Raw genomic sequence first — 20,541 nt, forward strand, 5'->3', positions numbered from 1 at the left:
TGCACTCAGGGTGGGGTCTACTTGAAATTCTCTCTCTCCCTCTGCCCCTCCCCTCCCAAATAAATAAATCAATCTTTAAAAAATACAATAAAATAAAAAATTTTCTTTAGTTTTACACTATCCTAAATATATTACAGCTCTTTTTTGTTGCTGGGTTTCAGTCGATGTATTTTTTGGTAAATATTTTTTTTTTGATCATTTTATTAGCTCTTTGGGTAGGGAAATTCTGTAAGTAATACTTAATCTGCTAATTAACCTTGAATTCTTAAAGCCAATACTTCTCTCCCTCCCTCTCTCTGTATTCACACACTTTATTTTTTAGAGTAGTTTGAGGTTCACTGCAAAATTGAGCAGAATGTGCCAAGATTTTCTCTCTGTACAGAGCCTCCTCATTAGGAACATCCCCAACCAGAGTGGTACACTGGTTCCACCTGATAAACCCACACGAACACATCATCATCAACCAGGGTTCACAGTTTACACTGGAGTTCACTCTTGGTGTTGTACGTTCTGTGGGTTAGACAAATTTATAATGACATGAATCCACCATTTCAGTATCATACAGAATAGTTTCACTGCCCTAAAAATTCTCTAGCTTCACTCTTCTATATATTTGCTTTTATAATATAAAAATTACCCATTACCAATCTTGACCTCTTACTATTAATACGCCCATAATGATAAACTGATTTAAATCCTAAATAAATGTGTCTTTTACATAGAGAGTCATCACAAATAATTCTACTCAGAGAATGGATTTTTAAAATATACATATTCTAAATTATGACAGTGAATTCAGTTTACTCTCTTCCATCTACATTCGTGCCAGTAGGATACTCTATTTTGCTATCTTTATTATCCACATCATCAAGAAAAGATTCATTTTTAGTCAGTATACACTGTTTACTAAACTATTAAAATAGACTTAAGGCCCTCTGAGAATGTTTCAACAACTACCTTAAAAGAAGCAAAAAATTCTGCTTAACATAATTTCCCATTGCCTGAGCCTTCTTGTTAATTGAATTTTTACTTTATACTATCTGTACCTTGTTCCTCACATTCTGTGACATTCATTCATTATATATTTATCAACCAATATTTAATAATTGTCTATAATGTGACAGGATCTGGTAATACACTGGTGGAAAATATGGACAAGATTCCCTACCCTCACAAAGCATACATTTAAGTGGGAGTTGGGACAAGAATCATAATATAACAGAGGGCAATGTGATGGAGTGCCTGGGGCGGGGTGGACATGATGTGGAGATAATGGTTATTTAAGGTATGGCAGTCAATGAACACTTCTTTAAAGAGATATTCCAATAGAGACCTGATAAAGAGGATACCATTCAAAGACCTTAAGAAAGAAGTTTCAGGACACTAGGAAAAGCAAGTGCAAAGATAGCTGAGGCAGGAGCCAACCTGAAGGAACAGCTAGGAGGTCAGTTTGCTCGGGTGCAGGGAGCAAGCAAAAGAACGGTACAAGGTGAGGCAGAAGCTGGCAAGGACACGGTCAGGTAGGAGGCCATGATAAGCAGTCTGGAAGAGCCGAATCTAGTGATGCGTGTGGTGGTGCCATTTACTGCAGGGGAGAAGACGGGAGAAACTGGAGACCCAGAGGAGTGCAGGTCCCCCAGCGGCAGGGAACTCTTCCCCACCCCCCACCTCGCACACACTGGCACACGGAGAACTGGGACACAGAGATAAAAGACAGGAGCACCCTATCATACCAGCACCACTCGTCCAACCCAGAATGCTGGAGTCACAGCCCGAGCCTGTGCTGGGGGCAGAACAGAAAGTAACTCTGAACCAGCTAAGCTACTAAAGTTTATAAAGCACAGGCTGAGTCTTAGAAAATGAAATATGATCACTGAAAACAGTCTGCAAAGTTTCGGAATTGAACCAAGATGTTGTTCAGGAAGATGCGACACAAGGGAAAGAGGGGTGGACAGAGCACAGCTGAAAGCAGGAACAGGAAAAACAAACTCTTTCGTATCTGTTCCCCAGGTTTTCAGGGTACTCAAGAAATGAGGGACCCAAAGTGACTCAAGAACGAGGAAGTTGTCAGCTGTATCCAAAGCTGCTGAGAAGTTTAACAGAATGAAGACCAAGAAGGGACTTTTGAACTGCAGTTGGGCAGTGGTGCAGCACCTTGATAAAAGTCCTTTCAGTACGTGGGAGAGACACAGAAAGCCCAAATGGCAAGGGTTAAAATGAGGCCCCTTATTCAAAACAAACAAACAAACAAACAAACAAAAGCACACCTTTTTTAACCCTAATGCAGCTTCATTCTTAGCGTGCCTCACAGAAGTGTCAACTGCTGTTCTTCACCATTCTGCAACCAAAGCATACACAGCGCAGGAAAACGTAATTTCCAAATCGATTTTGTTTTTCTTACCTTCACTGATTAAATTTAATGTGTCTTGCTTCCCATCTCCTTCTTGTGACTGACCTGGATCCAGTGACGTCTGAGAAAGGCTGACTTCAGCTGATAACTGGTCAAGACTTTGATAACTTTTTCTGTAAAACAAGGGTGAAATACTACTTGGATTTCTTCTCACAAAAAAGAATTTCTAGAGATATTCTTTAATGATTTGCTTCAATTAATTGAATTTTGGTTTACTTCTCCCCAGTTCTTCCCCTAAACTGTCTCTATTGTGGCTGCAATATGATCTCCATTATACTCTTCCCTCCACCCTCTTTGGAGGACTGTGTGTTTATTAAAAAAGGAAAAGAATTTAATTTAAATCCTTACACCAATTTTTGATTATTTAGCTAGTGAGAAAATGGGGACCTTCTGATTGTTATCAATTTTCAAAGGAGCAGAAAATCCACAGATTATTCTTAATGCAGAAACCAAAATGAAAAACTTAATAATGACCTAGTATCTCCCAGGCACTTGAAAATTTTTCAATGTCTTGATATTTTTACAGGCAGTTTTTACATAACAATAATTACAAATTATTATCACAAATTCCTGTGATTTAGAGGTTTAAAAATGCTGGATAATAGGGGCGCCTGGGTGGCATAGCGGTTGGGCGTCTGCCTTCGGCTCAGGGCGTGATCCTGGCGTTGTGGGATCGAGCCCCACATCGAGCCCCACATCGGGCTCCTCGGGTATGAGCCTGCTTCTTCCTCTCCCACTCCCCCTGCTTGTGTTCCCTCTCTCGCTGGCTGTCTCTATCTCTGTTGAATAAATAAATAAAATCTTTAAAAAAAAATGCTGGATAATAAAACAGCTGTTTCTGTTAATACACTATCAAGATAATTAACCTCCTTCCCTCATGTATTTGTTACTGTGAGCTCAATTTCCATTAAACAAATTAATGAGAAAGGAATTATAGTAGAGGAGAAATTCAGTTATAAATGGAAAGTTAATAAGGTTTATTATTAAACCTTCCTCATATTTGTTTTGTCAGGATAAAAACAACTCAAAAAATGTATGCAGCTTTGGTGTTATTGACATTTCAAGGAAGAGAATGGAATTCGTTATTATTTCCAAATACATGTGATCCAGGAGAAAGAATATGCTTTTCAGGTTTAACATCTATTTCCCAAGGTAGCCAAACCCTAACTAATTTCTTAGAATTTTCATGTGTTCTATGATAACATTACAGGAAAGTATATATAATTTAAATGATCTATTCCAGAGCTATTCTGTATTCATACACACAGAGTAAACTTTTGAATTTATTGAAAGTATACATGTTATGTATGAGGGGATATATACAACAGTATCTATTTGTTTTTTTAATCTAAGAAATGAAGGATGAGATGATGGAATAACTTCACTAGTTTACAATGTAGGCAGTGTTCTCACTTTATAACATGACTTTTCAAATGTCAAGTATAGGAGTTCTTAGTTATATTTTTAAGTAGCAGAAAATTCTATTAGGAAACTTCTGATAATTATTACAATAGATAAAACATATATAAGCTATACAACATGTAATAAAGGAGGATACCCAGTATTTACAAAATGTTTACCAAATGCTAGGTACTGTCCCTATACACTTTATATATATTAACTTATTTAATCCTCACAACTACTCTAAGAGGTTGGAATTACTACTATTCCCATTTTATAGTGGAGTACAATGGGGCACAAAGACGACATTAGATTTGAACCTGGTAGCCTGGTTCTAATTCTGTCCCCTTAACCTCTATGCTATCTCCTTCTCCATCACAGAAAGAAAAAAATTTAGGTTTCTGTTTTATTAAAAACCTTCTTAAAAAACAGCCTTGTGGCTGAGACTGACCATGTAAACTATACTGTATTGAATTATATCACTGAAAATTTCACTTGACTTTCATTAAAATTTTATTTTTTTAGCTATAGAAGAAAGCAGGAACACAGGAATTCAGTAAAGGAAGTTATAAATTTCTTTCCAAATTATTTTTCTGTGCCTAAGAAGTAGAATGCTTGTTTTTAAACTTTTGGCTTTAAATGAGTTTCTGACACTGATTTTCTCATCATAGGAAACTTGATAATTAATATTAAATTTTAAAAATTATAGAAATATTTACAAACAAAATACCCAGAAGCAAAAAAGACATAAAATTCATTTGAAAATTATAAGGACTGTGAGCTTGTTGGCACATGTTTATAGAAATCCAGAACTGTCACTAGTTGGGGGGAGGAAAGCCTATAAAAGCTGCCTCTGATAAAAGCAAAAAGAGTTTTCTGCATTACCTACTGAAGTTCCTTTTAGATATCACATTTCCAAATGGAAAGTGATTGTGGAAACTATCTACACCCTTTAATTTATTACATTTAGTGAACAATCTTGCAGTTTACAGGCTCCCCTTAACCAAATGCCAATAAATACAGAAATAGAACTTGGTAGGCAATGATTTCTGAAGCAATAATAAAAAGTCCAAGCCAAAATGAGGCCCCTTATTCAAAAGATACTCATGACAGTACCATGTAATATCTTCCTTGCATAGATTACATACGCACCGCCTGGGAGGAATTTAGTTTAGCTGTTTGCAACCATGACCAGGAATGGGTTTTCCACATTCTTACCTGATTGCCAATACAGCTGGTAGCTCCCTCTGACAAGCATGTTATCCTGGAGTAATCTGCCTACAGGAGTTTTGTCTTTAAAAGGTCACCACTAAGTCCTATTTTAGAATTCTAGACTCCTTAACATCATACTGTAAGATTCAAACGTAACCCACATGCACATCGAACCAATCAACAGTCTATTTCCCGGAGCGGATTTTTTAAAAAATAGCAATATTGTACTTAATCAAAGTAAGAACCCCAGACAGCAAGATAGGAATCATGTCAAGTGTCATAAGCGTCTGGGACATAATAAAACCCACTATATTCACTATCGAATTATTTAAAATTTTAAATCACTCAAATACAAGCTACTATACAAAGAAACTAGATACCAAATAAACGAAATGGAGCAATAGGCCTGAATTCACTTATTAGTAAATTTTCTACAATCTTACACTTTATATCAATAATCAGAAGTCATGATATGGATAATCTACATCACTTATTTGCCCAATAGATGTACTGAAGTCAATAAGAATTTACATTGTCTGGCAGTCATTGGGCAAGAAAGAGTGTAAGGCTCAGAAGGAGACGTTATCCACATGAAGAAAAAAAAACACGGAGAGGCACACTGTAGACACAGAGGCACATGAACGTTCCTGGAGCCAGAGATGGGCTGTTCTTTTTATTCTTGGTCTGATTTTCATAGAAATGGGTTTGAGGAACAAAATAAGCATTTCTTTTATCAGAATATCTTTATACTCAATTTACTAAAATTAATGGAAGGATGCCAGGGAGCCTGAAAGGGAAGACCGTATGTGAGTCAGGTCAACGCAAACCTCACAAGCAGCAAAAGATTTCTGCAGCCCCAGTGCTTCAGGGAGTTCTACTCCAAAAATACTGGAAAAATGCACATGGGAAAGAGAAGCGATAAGACCTCTGAAATAATTATATCTCCTCATAAGCCATCAAAAAAAAAATAGCTCACATAGATCATGAAAGGCATATAAAAGCTCATAATTCTCAAAAATTTTATGAATGATAGCCAGATGAATAGCAATGATAAATTCAGAGGACTGAAAAAGCTTAAGTAGAAAATAAAAATATGATGACAATAAATCTGATCTTTTAGGATGGAAATGAGTGGGTTAGGCAATAATCTAACAAGATTATATAACTTATCATCTAGTAAGGGACATGTGGCCTAGAGTTTACATATAAAACACACTAAAATGGAACTTATTGGAAACAAAAAAGTAACCAATTGCTCAATGTGTGTGTTTTATATACTTACTTATTGTTGAGTTTTTACAGTCAGCCTGTAATGCTTTAAAAAATTTTAACATGATATTCCTATGTTTGAAATAAAGGAAAAGATAGAAGATCCAGCATAATTAATTAGACCTTGCCAGGTCTAAATAATAAAGAAAAAACTGAAAATGATATTTTTAAAGTTTTTTAAACAGTATAGTAAGTGAAAATAAATATAAGATCTTCCACTGTGAAAAGCATTTTTCTATGAGTAGGTGACAGCATAGCAAAGTTACCCAATCACTCATTTTAAGAAACATCAGCTACACCAAGAAATTCATTAAATCAAACAGCACATTATCATTCTTTCCAAAGCTAACTCAACAGAGCTCCTAGAGAAATACAGACATCCCATACTCTTAGCAGGAAATTATAATTATAATATAATATAATGACGAATTCTATGGTCAGTTTCTTTCTCCACGTTTTCAAGAGCACTAATGTTCCTTATTGAGAGATTTTAGCCACCTCTTCCATAATTTGTAGGTGCTGGGTAAATGTTTGTTAAACGTCCTGAAGATGCTGGTCAAATTAAGAGGAATCAGTGACGAAGTTAGTTTAACAGCTTTGGCTTAATAGTACAGATTTGAGGGGAGCAAAAACTAGATCCTGAGAAAAGCTATGATTTGTTTCAAACATTATTTATAGAGCACTACACTATTCTGGAAATCCAAAGTCTCAATTTTTACATTAAAAAGTTGGGATTACTTTTTCAGAACAACTGGAGATCTGCTGGTCATTTTACTTTTACATAAGTTTTACAAACTCTCTAACAAAGTAGAGCTTAAGACGGAGGGAGGGTGTATATTCAAGGTTATATAAGAACATAAAAAGAGATTATATACAATATAAATAAAGATTCCCTGAGAGGTAGTAGGTGCCATGCAATTTATTACTGAATAGGCATTACCCCCAGTATTACATGTGCAGAAGGTAAGAGGTGTTGCTTAGTGTTGTTACACAGCAAACAGGGTAGCAGAGATTACTTTCAAGTCCTGACCCTAAACTCTGGGTCCAGTGATGTCCATACTACACCCTAGCTGCATCCATTTTGCTCAGGAATATAGCCGTTCGGCAACAGGGCCATCTAAAAGCAGCACCAACATCGATGTAAGGCCAGATGAAAGCATGTTGCTGCGTAGCTGAGTCAAAGAGTATAAAGTCTGGATCCATGCTAAATAGACCAACAGACACTTTCACTACGTTCTTTTCTGATACTGCAATTACTTTTGCTGCTGCTATAATACTTTGTAAAAGCCAGTCATTACTACCACATGTGAAGGTCAACTAGAAATAACTCTTCCACTGAGACTCAATGGCTCCTCAACAGGCAGCTCTACAGGCAGGGCTACATACAGGTCTTTGGTCTAAAATATTTTACCTCCTACTATCTAAAGTGACAATGTGGATATTGCAGTAAAAAGCATACTATTAGTCTTTTAACTTGTCAGGAGTTAATGTTATAATATTTTTGCAGTTATAAAAGCAGGAGCATCTCATGTGTTATAGAGACATAAGTGGACCAAAGACTACAATAGATTCCATTTTTCAATCATAAATCAGAAATATGAATAAACTAATATTTTTATTACTTATATGTCATAGAAAAATAAAATTATAGACGAAAATAAGAAGATATACTCTAGTTATTTATAACTGTCAGAGGGCGTATAAGGGAACTAGATACAATCCATGAAAGGCTCAGTCAACACCTTGAATCATACTAAGCAGCACGGTTTAGTAGATGTTGAAGAGAGTTCTACTGAACTATTCTGTAAACAGTCTGCCCACTTTTCCCTGCCTATCTCTAGCAATCAGTGATACAGACAAAAAAAGTATTTTTTAGCAACAGAAGCTCAAACTTATTTTGAGTACTCTCTTTGATAAATGAAAAAAATTACACAGTAAAGCAGGTAGAAATTATGTCTATGCTAACACAAACCCTGTAGAAATATCTGGCTACTAACTACCTAGTGAAAAGCACCCTAAGAAGCACAGATGGAAGTGAGTCGCTCTACCAGTAAGTTTAAAAATAAGGGCTCTAAAAGAACAGTGGAGAAGAAATTAAAAAAAAAGAGAAGGAGGGAAGGAGGGAGGGAGAAGGGAGGAAGAGAAGAAAGGGGGGGAGGGAGGAAAGGGAGAGAACAGAAGGGGATGGAGGGACAGAGGGAAATAATGAGAAAACGAGCTGAAGATAGGAAAATAAAGATACTGAAAAAGTTATCAAGATGGGAAGAGTGGCTAAAAGGCAAAAGAAGGTAATACAATTTATAACTTTCAAAATAAGGATACTCCAAAGGAATATAGCCTAAGATTTTGCAGCTCTCTCAACATTTCGACACTATGACTTAATGAAATAGTCCTAAACAGCAGGACAAAGAAATACAAAAAGAATCTTATGGCTCATAGGTGGGGTGATTATCTCTTCTATAGCCTCCAAAAATTAGATTTACTGAAAATAAACCAAACTCCCTCAGACCCACCAAGAACAAATATCTTGTCATTCTTTCATGAGATGGAATTTTGTGTTTTCTAACTAGCAGGAAAATTAATCCTAAGACAAATACAAATACCAAAGCTAAAATTAAAAAATAGATGGCTCATTAAGTACGAGCTCATAGACTTAACTGAAGGACTGGCTGAAGACTTAAGGGAGAAGCAGGGAGCTGGTACAATACTGCGTAAGAACTTCTTAGATATTTTACTTCCCCAGGGTGCCTTGGTTTCAAAATGTTAACATATTCACTCCTTAATCTGACTTTATCAAGCCAAAGTACTCTTAAATTCTTTTTCCCTAAGGTAATAATGAATTCAGAAAGGAGAATAAGTGAGAAACCAAAGTGGATAACCATATGTTTTGGTACAACTAAATTTGTAATTAGTTGGAAAAAAAAGTATTACACTTACTCATACCACTGTTTATTGTGTTTTCGGTAAAGCAACGTATCCAAGGCAACAGCATTGACATCCAGAGCTCCTGGGGAAGGCCACTGGTTGGTGAGGTGGGCAGTTAACTCTTGTCTTGATCTTAAATCATTATTCTTTAGCACAGTCCTGTGAATATTAAGATGGTGAGTGCTTTTGTCTTCACTGTTCTGCAATGGCAGAGGAACCTAATGGTATCAATCCGGCCCCCAAAATTCATCTTTTTAAGATGGTATGTTAACAGATTGTCAACAGAGCTATAGGAAAGCTAGCTGGGACTACTCATGTCTCCTACAACATGTGTTTTTCATTCTTTCTCTAAAGGCTAAATCACTAACGTGTGAAATTCAGACTTCCTAACTTTTCCACAAAGATATTACTAAAGGACTAAAGCTGCATTTTACACCTTACCTAAAAAATTATAGTATCTTAAAGTCATAGATTATCAGATTCCAGTTAAAATAAGAAAAGATTCCAGGTGTATAATTTGAGCATCAAAATTCACACTCAATTTAAGTCAGTAAACAAAAAACAAAATGAATAAAACTAAATGCAGAAAAATACAAAATAAAAAATCCATAAGGTTTCTGTAATTTTTTGTTAGAAGTGACTACCAATAAATCTTTATGAAAATTATTAAATCAATGATAACTGCACTGAACAATATAACCCACTGGAAATATTTCAACTACAGAATGAAACCATTGCAGGGGCGCCTGGGTGGCACAGCGGTTAAGCGTCTGCCTTCGGCTCAGGGCGTGATCCCGGCGTTATGGGATAGAGCCCCACATCAGGCTCCTCCGCTATGAGCCTGCTTCTTCCTCTCCCACTCCCTGCTGTGTTCCCTCTCTCGCTGGCTGTCTCTACCTCTGTCAAATAAATAAATAAAATCTTAAAAAAAAAAAAAGGAATGAAACCATTGCAACAGCTCATGGTTTACTCTCGTTTTTGTAGAACCACTACTCATTAATAACAACTTGCAAAAAAGCTAACTTTTGGCCAAAATATAAACCTCACAAACCAATTAATCACTGTCACAAGACTAAGTTAACATTTGAACTGGTGGTTAAATATAATTTAAAAGCATAATTCTGTTCACAAAGGTCCTATTCTACCTCTAAAAGGCTTCAAAATACCACGTAGGCAAACTGCCTTGTCTCATGGGAGTCCGTGACTTTGGCGTAGCAAAGTCTGAGCCATCAGCTCAGAAGCAGGGAAGTAATATGTGCCTGCCACTAACTGTCAGAAACAATCGTCCTGTTGTGGTGGCAGTCAGTGGTGTGTCGGCAAGACCATCCTGCGCCAAAGAAAATGAACCCGCACAGCACCTCTAGCTGTAAACTGTGATTCAAATGGAAAAACCCCATTTATATGTCTCTACCAGCCTACCTATGAATATTTCTGATTTTACACAGTATCTGTGTACATTTAAAAATATTTGCTCCATCTATGTCCACAAAGAAACATTATTTGATGTAAATACTAGATTCTCAGAATGGAATACTAAAAAAGTAAAACAGGCCCAAGTCTGTGAGAAGCTATCACAGTAAGATATACTTGTAGGCTACCTGTAACAATTTCATTTCACTGGAAAAAGGATGAAAATTTTAAAAAGGACTTTTTAAGTACTTTAACATGGGTTTTTATGAAAACAGTAAAGATTTTACAAAAACTTCAAGACTGCCAGAAAAATCATGTTAAGCAGAAATGGGGAATACTGGCCAGAGAATCTATTAAAACAAGCCACCATTATTTTGGCTTCTCTTATTAGACTTTTCTCTTTCACATATTCACTCTCTCTAGGGTCTCCAGTGAATGTCACTGGAAAACTCAACTTCAATGTCATCACTGGTTTACAGGAAATATTCAGAGCAGAATGCAAGAAAGGCAAATGTGTACCTGTGAGGAAATGACGTTGGGAAAATTCAGTTAATGTAAGTAATTGAACAACCTCCGATTTAGAATATATTCTTTCTGGAAAGTGGAAAGTTTTACACTGCATAAAATGAAAAAAGGAACAGAGTTTCATAAAAGTTTTTACACATTACTTATCCATGGAAAAGTTTTGCCTAATGACAACTTATCATATTGTCTTTAGACTTCTGTGTTTAGAAATCCCAATGACATCGTTTTCTATGGGCAGCTGCCCAGTCCTTTGAAACAGGAGAGAGAGATTGAAGGGTACTGGATAGGCTTAGCTTTCATCCATGCTGCATCTGCTTTCCACCTTCTGTGACAAATGTGGAGACAGACAATGCTGGCTCTTGCCTTGCCACTAGGAAAGGGAAAGGGAAAGTTTCCTGGAGAACCCTTGTGTAAGGCCCTTTCTCTCACTACTCAAGTACACTAAGGGGCAGGCAAGTAGATTAAAGCACGTTGAAAACCCCACCCCTGAATTCTGAATCTTGACTCTGCCTATTTGGATAATGAAGAGGCAAAGCGGTTTATTCATTCTAGCAGTGGGCCCTGACCAAAATGTACCAGCAAAGAGACAGACCTGAAGTTCCTACTTGCTAACCCTCAAAGTAGCTCAGCCTACCTCTCTCCAAGCCTACTTTCCCAGTCTTTCTCTCCATTCCTGTTGTTGCTATCAATCTAATGAATTCCATTTATGCTTAAGAGTTCACTGTGCTTTCTTACAATCAAAGAGTCTTATTACTCACTGAGAACAAGCAAAACATACCTAGTTAACTTCAAGACCTACACAAAGGTAATCTAAATGAGGTTAATATGAAAAATGAGGATATTTTTCTCATTGGCCTAACTTAAAAATTGGTTCATCTTAAATTATTCAACAATTACTGTTATTTCCTAGTGTGAAATCAGTGGCAATTTAAGGTAAAATTATGTGATATTTAGCATTTAACTTTAATTAAAAACTCTAGCCAATGTTAACACTAATAAGCTAATCTAAAAATTAAATCATTCTATATGAGATAGATTCTACTTGTCACTTCTATTTATGATACAAGTCTCTCGTTAACAACTGAGCATCTCTAATTAAGGTAATAAATCTACAGAAAGATACAATAAAGGAAAATTATTTATTACAAAAGTAGCAGTAACATATTTATCACAGCTAATTTTAAGAACTTTCCTATGGTATCTACCCTTAAATTGCTAGATAGATAATTTCTCTTCAGATTTTCAATAGTAATTACACAAGAAGTTGGCCACATAAATTCTAATTCAATCCCCCCATGGCTTTACTGAGGTATAATTAGCAATTAAAAACCATATACATCTAGGGGGCGCCTGGGTGGCTCAGTCGTTGGGCGTCTGCCTTCAGCTCAGGGCGTGGTCCCGGCGTTATGGGATCAAGCCCCACATCAGGCTCCTCTGCTGGGAGCCTGCTTCTTCCTCTCCCACTCCCCCTGCTTGTGTTCCCTCTCTCGCTGGCTGTCTCTCTCTGTCAAATAAATAAATAAATAAAATCTTTAAAAAAAAAAAAGTATACATCTAAAGTGTACAACTTGATTGATAGACATAGACAACCTAATCACCACATTCAAGCTAGTTAACATATCCATCACCGCACAGTTACTTCTGTGTCATGAGAACACATAAGATGCACCCTCTTAGAACACTTCAAGTCTACAATACAGTATTAAGTACAGTCATGTTGCTGTACATTAGATCTCCATAACTTATTCATCTTGTGTAACTGAAACTTTGTACTTTTTGAGCAGCATCTCACTTCCCCCTCTCTCTAGGCCCAAACTGGTATAGCCATTCTACTCTCTGCTTCTATGAATTTGACTATTTTAGATTCCACATATAAGTGAGATCATGCACTGTTTTTCTGCATCTGGTTTATTTCACTTAGCAAATTTTCCTCAAGTTTCATCCATGTAGTTTCAAATGGCAGGATTTCCTTCTTTAAGGTGGAATAATACTCTATTGTGTGCATGAGTGGGTCTTCATGTATCACATTTTCTTTATCCATTCATCCATTCATCCATGAGGTTGCTTCACCTCCTGGCTATTGTAAATAATACTGAAATCAACATAAAGAGTGCAGGTATCTTTTTGAAATTATGAGTTTATTTCCTTTGGATAAATACCTAGAAGTGGGATTGCTTGAACATAAGATAGTTCTATTTTTAATATTTTGAGGAACCTCCTTACTGTTTTCCAAAGTGGCTGTATCGATCTACAGTGCTACCAAAAGTGCATGAGTGTTCCCTTCTTTCCACATCCTCAGCAACAGTTGTCATCTACCATCTATCTGGTAATAGGCATTCTAAGTGAGAAGATATTTCACTGTGACTGTGATTTGCATTTCCCTGACGATTAGTGAAGTTGAGCATCTTTTCATTGGTCTTGGTCATTTCTATGTCTTCTCTGGAGAAATGTCTAAGTCATTTGCCCATTTTTAAATTGAGTTAGTTTTTTGTTATTGAGTTGTGTGAGTTCCTTATGGATTTTGAATATTAACTCCTTATCAGACAGATGTTACAAATATTTTCTTCCATTCTGCAGGTTGTCATTTTACTCTATTGAATGTTTGCTGAGCAGAATCTTTTTAGTTTGATTCAATCTATTTTTCTATTTTTGGTTTGATTGTCTATGATATTGGCATCATAGCCAAAAATAACATTGCCCATAGTAATGGTTATTTCCCTGTTTTCTTCTAGTGGTTTTACAGTTTCAGGTCTTAGATTTAAATCTTCAATCTATTTTGAATTGATTTTTGTAAATGGTAAGAAAGGAGTCTAATCTCATTCTTATGTATGTGGATATTCAGTTTTCCCAACACCGTTTATCAAAGAGACTCTCCTGTTCCGATTGTGTGTTCTTGGTAACCTTGTCAAAGTTATCAGTTGACTTGGAGATGTGTGGATTTACTTGGGGGCCCACTATTCCATTCCAATGGTCTATATGTCTGTTTCAGTGCCAGTACCATACTGTTTCGATTATTATAAATCTAAAATATGTTTTGGAATCAAGAAACGTGATGTCTTCAGCTTTATTCTTCTTTCTAAAAACTGCTTTGGCTATGTGGGGTTTAAAATATGAATTTTAGGAATCAACCTGAGACGCAGGAAGATACATCTGGATCTCTACAAATGAACATCTCCAGCGCTGAGTATTGAGGTACGAAGCGGGGAGCCATGAAACCGCGCACAGATATCGGAAGATAAATGGAAGGGGGAGAGAGACGCCGCATTCGGGTGCCGGGAAGCAGTAGCCACCTGCGCGGGGAGCGGACGGACTTGCAGACTGGCACCCGCAAGAGAGCAGACTAAGACCATGAGCCAGGGAATGCGTGCGACCAGACTGAAACAGAGCTCCGGTGCACGCACTGGAACCAGACTGTGACCAGGAGCTGAGGAGCGTGCAGGGGCGGCTGGTGGCTGGCAGCTGGCGGTGTTAGAAACACAAAGGACAGAGATGCGTGGGCCTTGGAAGAGAGGGCTGGGACGCCAGCTGTGGTGTGCACATCCCGGGACGCTGCAGGGTTGAGCAGCACCAACAGAAACAGAGTTAAAGTGGCCAAAACATCAGTGGAAAACGGTCTGCGATCCCTCTGTTCTGAGACAGAGGTTGAGATTCGGCTACTGCTGCTCTGACTCTCAGAAGAGGCACAGCAAACCACCAGGGAAAGCTGCCAGAGAACAAAAGGCTGGAAATATCGGCTCACAGCATGCCCATCTCCATCCCCCCTCGCAGGGGACACGGAGACTCCACACAAACAGGGTTGCCTGAGTATCAGCGCGGCAGGCCCCTGCCCCAGAATGCAGGCTGAAAAATCAAGAAGCCCACATCCCTAAGGTCCCTATAAAGCAAGGGTGCACTACCTAGGTCCTGGTCAATAATTTGGGCTCTGGACAACCCCACAACCTCTCCTCATCAGAATGACGAGAAGGAGAAATCCCCCCCAGCAAAGAAAAGACAATGAGTCTGTGGCCTCTGCCACAGAACTAATGGATATGGACATAACCAAATTAACAGAAATGGAGTTCAGAGTAGCAATGGTCAAAATGATGTGTAGACTCGAAAAAATTATTAACGAAAATGTTAATGAGAATACAGAATCTCTAAGGGTGGAAATGAGAGCGAATCTGGCAGAAATTAAAAATTCTATGAACCAAACGCAGTCAAAACTAGGGGCTCTGATGGCCAGGGTGAATGAGGCAGAAGAATGTATTGGCAAATTGGAGGATGGGTTAGTAGAAGAGAAAGCTAAAATAGAATCTTGGCTCAAAAAAATCCAATCTCAAGAATGTAGGTTACGGGAGATTACTGACTCAATGAAACGTTCCAATGTCAGAATCATTGGCATCCGCGAGGGGGTGGAGAAAAACAGAGGTCTAGAAGAGATATTTGAACAAATTATAGCTGAAAACTTCCCTAATCTAGCAAAGGAAACAAGCATTCGTGTCCAAGAGGCAGAGAGGACCCCTCCCAAGCTCAACCACGACAAACCTATGCCACGTCACGTCATAGTGCATTTCGCAAATATTAGATCCAAGGATAGAGTATTGAAAGCGGCCAGGGCAAAGAAATTTCTCACGTACCAAGACAAAGGTATCAGAATTACGTCAGACCTGTCTACACAGACCTAGAATGAGAGAAAGGGTTGGCGGGGGGCATTTTTAAAGCTCTTTCAGGGAAAAACGTGCAGCCAAGGATCCTTTATCCAGCAAGGCTGTCATTCAGAATTGATGGGAAAGATAAAGACCTTCCAGAATCGCCAGTCATTGACCAATTTCGTAACCATGAAACCAGCCCTACAGGAGATATTAAGGGGGGGTTCTATAAAAGTAAAAAGGCCCCGAGAGTGATACAGAACAGAAAGTTACAATCTATAGAACGAAAGACTTTACAGGCAACATGGCATCATTAAAATCATATCTCTCAATAATCAGTCTCAATGTAAATGGCTTAAATGCTCCCATAAAGCGCCACGGGGTTGCAGATTGGATAAAAAGACATGACCCATCCATGTACTGTCTACAAGAGACTCAGTTTGAACCTAAAGATACATTCATACTGAAAGTAAAGGGATGGAATACCATCTTTCACGCCAATGGTCCTCAAAAGAAAGCTGGGGTAGCAATTCTCATATCAGACAGATTGGATTTTAAACTAAAGACTATAGTTAGAGACACAGAAGGGCACTTTATTATTCTTAAAGGATGTATCCAACAAGTGGATATGACAATTATAAATATATATGCCCCCAACAGGGGAGCAGCAAGATACACAAGCGAACTCTTAACCAGAATAAAGAGACATATAGATAAAAATACATTAATAGTAGGGGACCTCAACACTCCACTATCAGAAATAGACAGAGCACCAGAGCAGAAAACCAGCAAAGAAACAAGGGCTTTGAATGCCATACTCGATGAGTTGGACCTCATAGATATATATAGAACACTACACCCCAGAACCAAAGAATACTCATTCTATTCTAATGCCCATGGAACATTCTCAAGAATAGCGAATGGTCACAAAACAGGTCTCAACCAATACCAAAAGACTGAAATTGTTCCCTGCATATTCTCAGACCACAACGCTTTGAAATTGGAACTCAACCACAAGGAAAAATTTGGAAGAAACTCAAACACTTGGAGACTAAGAACCATCCTGCTCAAGAATGATTCGATAAACGAGGAAATCAAAAATGAATTTAAACAATTTATGGAGACCAACGAGAATGAAAACACAATGGTCCAAAACCTATGGGATACAGCAAAGGCAGTCCTAAGGGGAAAATACATAGCCATCCAAGCCTCACTCAAAAGAATAGAAAAATCTAAAATGCAGTTTTTATATTCTCACCTCAAGAAGCTGGAACAGCAACAGAGGGACAGGCCTAATCCATGCACGAGAAAGCAGTTGATCAAGATTAGAGCAGAAATCAATGAATTAGAAACCAGGAGTACAGTAGAGCAGATCAACAGAACTAGAAGCTGGTTCTTTGAGAGAATTAATAAAATTGACAGACCACTGGCAAGACTTATCCAAAAGAATAGAGAAAGGACCCAAATTAATAAAATTATGAATGAAAAGGGAGAGGTCACAACCAACACCAATGAAATTGGAAGGATTATTAGAAACTTTTATCAACAGCTTTATGCCAATAAATTAAGCAATCTGGAAGAGATGGAGGCCTTCCTGGAAACCTATAAACTACCAAGACTGAAACAGGAAGAAATTGATTTTTTAAACAGGCCAATTAATTATGAAGAGATTGAAACAGTGATAAAAGGCTCAGAAGGAGACGCGTAGAAGAAAAAAAAAAACACGGAGAGGCACACTGTGTAGACACAGAGGCCAGCTTGAATCAGCCCCTGAGCCAGAGAGTGGGCTGTTCTTTATTCTTGTCTCCAGACTTTTCATAGAAATGGGTTTGAGGAACAAAATAAGCATTTCTTTTATCAGAATATCTTTATACTCAATTCTTAATAAATTAATGGGAAGTATTGGTGGAGTTCTCGAAAGTGGAAGACCCGTGAGTAGCTTCAGGGTCAACAACTCCCTGCCAAGCAGCAAAAGATTTCTGCAGCCCTAGTGCTTCAGGGAGTTCTACTCCAAAAATACTGGAAAAATGCACATGGGAAAGAGAACACAAGGACCTCGAAATAATTTATATCTCCCCTAAGCCATCAAAAAAAAAAAAAATAGCTCACATAGATCATGAAAGCATATAAAAGTCTATAATCTCAAAAATTTTATGAATGATAGCCAGAATAGCACTGATGTACCTCAGAGGACTGAAAAAAGCCAAGCAGAAAATAAAAACACATGACAATAAATCTGATCTTTAGGATGGAAATGAGTGGGTTAGGCACACCAACAAAGCATTTATATAACTTATCATCTATAAGGGACATGTGGGCTCCAGGAGTTGTTAATATAAACACACCAAATGGAACTTATTGGAAACAAAAAGTAACCAATTGCTCAATGTGTGTGTTTTATATACTTACTTATTGTTGAGTTTTTTACAGTCAGCCTGTAATACTTAAAAAAATTTTAACATGATATTCCTATGTTTGAAATAAAGGAAAAGATAGAAGATCCAGCATAATTAATTAGACCTTGCCAGGTCTAATAATAAAGAAAAACTGAAAACATATTTAAAGTTAAACAGTGATAGTAAGGAAACAAATATAAGATCTTCCACTGTGAAAGCATTTTTCTATGAGTAGGTGACAGCATATGTGCTACCCAATCACTCATTTTAAGAAACATCAGCTACACCAAGAAATTATTAAATCAAACAGCACATTATCATTCTTTCCAAAGCTAACTCAACAGAGCTCCTAGAGAGAAATACAGACATCCCATTCTTAGCAGGAAATTATAATTATAATATGTAATATAATGACGAATTCTATGGTCAGTTTCTTTCTCCACGCTTTTTAAGAGCACCTGAATGTTCTTTGGCTGAGATCTTTTTGTTTTCACCTTCCATAATTTGTAGGTGTTGCAATGTTTGTTAAAAGACAAGCTGAACAAAACTAGTTATAACCAGTGACGAAGTTAGTTTAACAGCTTTGGCTTAATAGTACAGATTTGTGGGAGCAAAAACCAGATCCTGAGAAAGCTTATGATTATCAAACATTATTTATAGAGCACTACACTATTCTGGAAATCCAAAGTCTCAATTTTTACATTAAAAAGTTGGGGATTTAGCCTTTTCGGTGAAACAACTGAAAGATCTCTAGGTTGGTTTCATTTTTACTTACATAAGTTTTACAAACTCTCTTGGAACAAAGTAGAGCCAAAGGAATTAGGAGGGCATATCTCATGCTTGCTAAGAACATAAAAGCAGATTATACACAATATAAACAAAGATTCCCTGAGAGGTGGTGGTAAGCTTCATGTGAATTGTTATTACTGAATAGCATTACCCCAGTATTACATGCTAAAGTGTGAATAAGAGGTGTTGCTTTAGCGGTTAATGAAGGCACAGCAAACAGGGTAGAGATTACTTCAAGTCCTGACCCTAAACTCTGGGTCCAGTGATGTCCATACGCCAACCAGCTTATCCATTTTTGTTCAGAATTATAGCTTTGCTCGCAACAGGGGCCATCTACCTAAAAGAAAGCACCAACATCGATGTGGGCACAGATGAAAGCATGTTGCCATGAGCTGAGCGCCAGCAGATAAAGTTCGGATCCATGCCAAATAGACCAACAGACACTTTCACTACGTTCCTTTCTCTGATACTGCATAAATTACTTGCTGCTGCCATAACATATTTCAAAGTCAGTCATTACTACCACATGTAATAGAAATAATCCCCTTCCACTGAGACTCAATGGCTCCTCAACAGGCAGCTCTACAGGCAGGGCTGCTATTTACAGTGTCTTGGCTATTCAAAATATTTTACCTCCTACTATCATCTAAAGTGACAAAATGGGATATTGCAGCAAAAAGCACAATGGTCAGTCTTTTAACTTCGTCGTATTCATGTGTTATAATATTTTTTGCAGTTATAAAAGCAGGAGCATCTCATGTGTTATAGAGACATAAGTGGACCAAGACTGGCTAATAGATCTATACTTTTCAATCTAAGTAAATCAGAATATGAATAAACCACATTTTGTCATTTATATGTCATATAGAAAATAAAATTATAGATCGAAAAATAAGAAGATATAATTCTTAGTTGCTTTCATAACTGTCAGAGGCGTATAAGGGAACTAGGATACAATCCATGAAAGGCTCAGTCAACACCTTGAATCATACCAAGCAGCACAGGTTTATAGATGTTGAAGAGAGTTCTACTGAACTATTCTGTAAACAGTCTGCCCACTTTTCCCTGCCCATTCTGAAGCAATCAAAGTATTTGTATCAAATGGTATTTTTAGCAACAGAAGCTCAAACTTATTTGTGAGTACTTCTCTTTGATAAATGAAAAAATTACACAGTAAAGCAGGTAGAAATTATGTCTATGCTAACACAAACCCTGTAAACGGCCACAATCATCAGTGAAAGTCTAACTACTAGTAAAACACTAAAGCACTAGATGAAGTGAGTCCTCCTACCAGTAAGTTTAAAAACAAGGGCTCTAAAAGAACAGTGGGAGAAGAAATTAAAAAAAAGAGAAGGAGGGAAGGAGGGTAGGGAGAAGGGAGAGGAAGAGAAGAAGGGTGAGGGAGGAAAGAGAGAACAGAAGGGGATCCGGAGGGACAGAGGGGAAATAATGAGAAAACGAATGGAAGATAGGAAAATAAAGATACTGAAAAGTTATCAAGATGGGAAGAGTGGCTAAAAGGCAAAAAAGAAGGTAATACAATTTATAACTCTTTCAAAATAAGGATACTCCAAAG

General features: G+C 37.5%; 1 protein-coding gene across 3 annotated transcripts in view; it reads right to left on the minus strand.

Moving 5' to 3' along the window:
• The window catches only part of RUNDC3B (RUN domain containing 3B), a 144,331-nt gene that overhangs the window by 11,310 nt on the left and 112,480 nt on the right, over nucleotides 1-20,541 (minus strand). For 2 of the 3 annotated variants that reach the window (XM_040644294.1, XM_040644296.1), the window contains 2 exons: nucleotides 9,230-9,376; nucleotides 2,402-2,523 (listed from right to left, as the gene is read on the minus strand). In XM_040644294.1, the coding sequence (XP_040500228.1) occupies nucleotides 2,402-2,523; nucleotides 9,230-9,376 (269 nt within the window). The remainder of the gene's footprint in view (nucleotides 1-2,401; nucleotides 2,524-9,229; nucleotides 9,377-20,541) is intronic. The other variant, XM_040644295.1, reaches the window with a different exon arrangement.

This window comes from Ursus maritimus, unplaced genomic scaffold (assembly GCF_017311325.1).
Source record: "Ursus maritimus isolate PB19 unplaced genomic scaffold, ASM1731132v1 scaffold_3, whole genome shotgun sequence".
NCBI classification, from domain to species: Eukaryota; Metazoa; Chordata; class Mammalia; order Carnivora; family Ursidae; genus Ursus; species Ursus maritimus.